At 46.8% G+C, this 4,458-nt stretch overlaps 1 protein-coding gene across 1 annotated transcript in view; it reads left to right on the plus strand.

Moving 5' to 3' along the window:
- The window catches only part of Coq9 (coenzyme Q9), a 17,537-nt gene that overhangs the window by 907 nt on the left and 12,172 nt on the right, over positions 1-4,458 (plus strand). The window contains exon 2 of the mRNA XM_021220466.2: positions 4,050-4,197. Within this exon, the coding sequence (XP_021076125.1) occupies positions 4,050-4,197 (148 nt within the window). The remainder of the gene's footprint in view (positions 1-4,049; positions 4,198-4,458) is intronic.

Here is a 4,458-nt window from a genome sequence, read left to right on the forward strand (position 1 = left end):
TTTTGGTTTTTCGAGACAGGGTTTCTCTGTGTAGCCCTGGCTGTCCTGGAACTCACTCTGTAGACCAGGCTGGCCTCGAATTCAGAAATCCGCCTGCCTCTGCTTCCCAAGTGCTGGGGTATAAGGCGTGTGCCACCACACCCAGCTTTTTATTATTTTCAATGACTTCCTTTTTGTCATTTTTAACTAGAGTTTCAGATGAAATATGTTTAACAAAAATGATGCAATGCGAGCCAACAAATCCAGTCGTGGGGTATTTACCCATGAAATTGTGTTCACAAAAAAATTCAAGTGTATTCACGGCAACTTTGTAATGGCTGGGCCCTTAAAAACCCAAACATTCATCTTTTTTTCAATATTATGCAAGCAGTTTACAACAGGTACCTCCAAAGCACCCTTCCCCTTTCTGAAGCTTTTGAGACAAAGTCTCATTCTATATTCCTGGCTGGCCTGGAACTCGTTATAATGTAGACCAGACTGACCTTGAACTTAAAGAGATTGACCTGCTCCTGCCTCCTGAGTGCTTTTAAAAGAGTGTGTCATCATGCTTTTCCTTTTTATTCCTTTTTTTAAAAAAACTTGTTAGCCTGAGTTATATAGGAAGACTATGTCTCAAAATAATACGGGCTGGTCTTTTGATTTGTGTGTTTAAAGCAGTTGAAGTTTAACAAAGACATTAATGTAGGCTTGAGCACAGTGGTTGGGGGAAAAGACAGACACTCAAAAGAAAGTAAGACAGATCAGATCCAGGAAAATGGCTTTTCAGAGAGTCATAGAAAACAAAACATTTCTAACTGTTGCTACAAACTACTCTAGGAGTTACCTATACTGTTGTTGTAATATTATACTAATTAGGAGGATGGGGAGAGGCTCAGCAGTTAAGAGTGCATGCTGCTCGTGCAGAGGATGCTATTTGGCTTCCCGGCACACATGTTGGTCTGCTCACAGTGACCTTAACTCCAGTGCCAGGGAATCTGATGCCTTCTTCCTACCCCCACACAGACTGACACAATATACATAATTAAAAACTAAACAATGGCTGGGCGGTGGTGGCACACGCTTTTAATCCCAGCACTTGGGAGGCAAAGGCAGGTGGATTTCTGAGTTCGAGGCCAGCCTGGTCTACAGAGTGTGTTCCAGGACAGCCAGGGCTATATAGAGAAACCCCTGTCTCAAAAAACAAAAGTAAAAAAAAAAAACAAAAACTAAACAGTGGTCTGGAGAGATGGCTCAGTGGTTAAGAGCACTAGCTATTCTTCCAGAGGACCCAGGTTCAGTCCCTGCCAGTCACATGGGTCCAGCAGCCTCCTCTAGCCTCCATGAACACAAAGCATGCATGTATAGCACAGACATGCACACAGGCAAAACACCCATACATTTAAACCTAAAATGTACACTAAGCAGGGCTTGAGAAATGGCTCATTAAGTTAAGAGCACTTACTGTTTTTGCAGATGCCCTGGGTTCAGTCCCTAGCCTCCTCTTCTCATCTTTGTGGGCATCAGGCAGATATGTACACATCCATGCATGCAGGTGAAACACTCGTACACATAAACAAATCTTTAAAAATGAGCCAGACAGTGGTGGCACATGCCTTTAAAAAGCCTTTAACCCCAGCATTCAGGAGGCAGAGGCAGGCAGCTTCCCTGAGTTTGAGGCCAGCCTGGTCTACAGAGTGAGTTCCAGAACAGCCAGAGCTACACACAGAAACCCTGTCTTGAAAAGCCAAATAACCAAATAAATAAGTAAAATATATGAAACAAAAGAATCCAAAGACAAGCAAAAACTAACCTAGAGTGTAAATTTCAGGACAGAAGAAAGGGAGCTGACTGAAAGGGGGGGAGGGGATTTTCTGGGTAATGGTAATGTCTGTCTACATAGGATTCGAGTTCTACAAGTGTATGCATTTGCATTGTATACAGGACTGTGTTTAAGATTTGTATATATTATCTTATATAAACAGTCCATAAAGGAACAGTAAACTGTTACATGGGCTAAAATGTTGGAAATGAGGATCACTGAGATCTGCAATAAATATGAGATTGAAGTGGGTTAGTGAAGGGCATGATAAGCAGCTGGAATGATATACAGATGTTCACAGTTCCTTCAACTTGTCTACATGTTTGCAGATGTTGATGATAAGATGTTGGGGGAAAAAAAGTAGATTTGAACACTACTGGTATTTCCTAAGGTCATGAGGCTTCAGGGGCTGGGGAGATGGCTCAGAGGTCAAGTGCTTGAGTGTGAGAACCAGAGTTCTGGTCCTCAACCCTCATAGGATGCAGCCTGTGGTGGTGCATGCCTTTGATCCCAGCACTCAGGAGGCAGAGATGCAGATTTTCAGAAGTTTGAGGCCAGCCAGGACTACATAGTGAGACCTCGACCAAAGAAAACAAAAAAGGAAGGAGGGAGGGAAGGAGGGAGGGAGGGAGGGAGGGAGTCAGTCTCCAGAGGTGCAGTCTCGGGATCTCTAGTGCAGGCTAGTTAGTAAGACTAGCCGTATGCTCTGGGCTTGATTGAGAGATGCTACCTTAGTGAATAAAGTGGAGAACAGATGCTTTGGGGCTGATTCCCAAAGTTGACTTCAAGCGTTCACCTACTTGTGCATGCTCACCCACCCACATACATGCAAACATACATGCATATGTATGCAATACACACAAACATGGAAAGGGAAGAAAAGATATGCCATGTAAACACTTGGAAGGTAGGCACTGTTATGTTCACACTTTGGGGTATCATAACAGCATTGTTATTGAACAAGTAGAGATTAATACTCTCAATTTGTGGGGTGTTTAAGCTGCATATTAAAGGGCCAGCAGAGAACTTCCGGAAATAAGGGCAGCCAACAATGGTACTGTGTGGCTTAGCCTGTCTCCAGGCCAGAGGAAATGGGTAGCCTTCGCACCAGTGATCTGCTGCCTCCTTGGACATCTGCTGGTAGGGTGGCCCAGATGGGGGGAGAGGTTCCCACCAGGGGGCCGAGCCCACCTCCCCTGGCTTCCTCCTTCAGGACCAAGTATATCCCTAAGGTGCTTAGGGGAGGGACTTGGAAGGGCACACACAAGGTGTGGGAAATGGGCTTATGCTAGACACAAGGGCCTAGGACACATGCTGTACCCAAATGTGAGGATTCTATTGGTGGGATTCAGGCATCAGGCATGAGTGTCAGGGAGACATCTGGATGTCACAGTCTGCTCAGCCAGTGACCCAGAACAGACTGCTGCCTTAAGAGCAGCCCATGACACCCAAGAGGGTTGGAACCCCATGACTTGCCCTTCAGGACCAGGCCTAGACACAGACATGAAGTTGTGAAATGCCTTGGGCTCCACCTTAACTTCATCTGGGTGTATGAATCTGGCAGGCCTTGGGACCTGGTCTTCCTGTTGGAAAAACAGAGCCCTGCCTACCAGCTAGCCATTGGAGTGTGCCCAGGTCATGGGTGCTGTTGGGCAGCAGGCTGGGGACACACTACAGTGTGTGTAGCCGTGGGCAACAGTCTCCGCCTTGTACCGTCCCAGCTCCTGGATAGCAACCTGTATCTGGCCTCAGTGGGAGGCTGGTATTCCCAATTCAGGTGACATTCTAAATAAAGAACAAAACCCACCAAAGAGGGGTGGGCAGCAATATGGTTCAGTGGGTGACGATTCTTAACATAAACCTAGGTTCCTGAGCTCTGTTGCCAGAAAGTGTGTAAGGGTAGAAAGAGCCCACTCTACAAAGAAGTCCTCTAACCTCCAACATAAGGAATAGATACCATGTACACAGTAATAATGAAGACAAATATTTTAATCTGCATATTGAGGGAAATGTTTTATACAGAGCCATATAGGTGACCAGTGGTCAGAACAGCAGGAGGACAGCCAGGTCTTGTGTTAACTGCATTACATGCCTCAAGGCTCCTCTTTTACTCAAGGTGCCTGTGGGGCACTCAGCACTGGAGGGAGTGGCTGCAGGGCATCCCTGCTGTGCATTAACTCCACATCACCACTCTGGGTCTCAAAGGGTCTTCCATGATGAACCTCCGTAACCAAGTCTTGTTCTGTTCCAGTGGCCCGCTGCCGGCCCCCTCTGGTGCCACGTGCCTTCCACACTGCCATGGGGTTGCGGTCTTCAGAAGAGCAGAAGCAGCAGCCTCCGCACTCTTCTCAGCAGCATTCTGAGACACAGGGGCCCGGGTTTTCCCGTCCACCCCCCAGGTCAGCACCCGTGTCCACATCTGCCCGTTGCTGGCCACCTCGCATGCTTCCGAGTGCACCTCTTTCCTCACTGTCCTCTCCTGCCGTCCCACAGATTTCTTCTTCTCCTTCCTTCCATTCCCTTCCTATTCCCTCTGTCTTAGTCGGGGTTTCTATTCCTGTACAACATCATGACCAAGAAGCAAGTTGGGGAGGAAAGGGTTTATTTGGCTTACATTTCCAAACTGCTGTTCATCACCAAAGGATGCAGGACTGGAACTC

This window comes from Mus pahari, chromosome 20 (assembly GCF_900095145.1).
Source record: "Mus pahari chromosome 20, PAHARI_EIJ_v1.1, whole genome shotgun sequence".
Taxonomy (NCBI): Eukaryota; Metazoa; Chordata; class Mammalia; order Rodentia; family Muridae; genus Mus; species Mus pahari.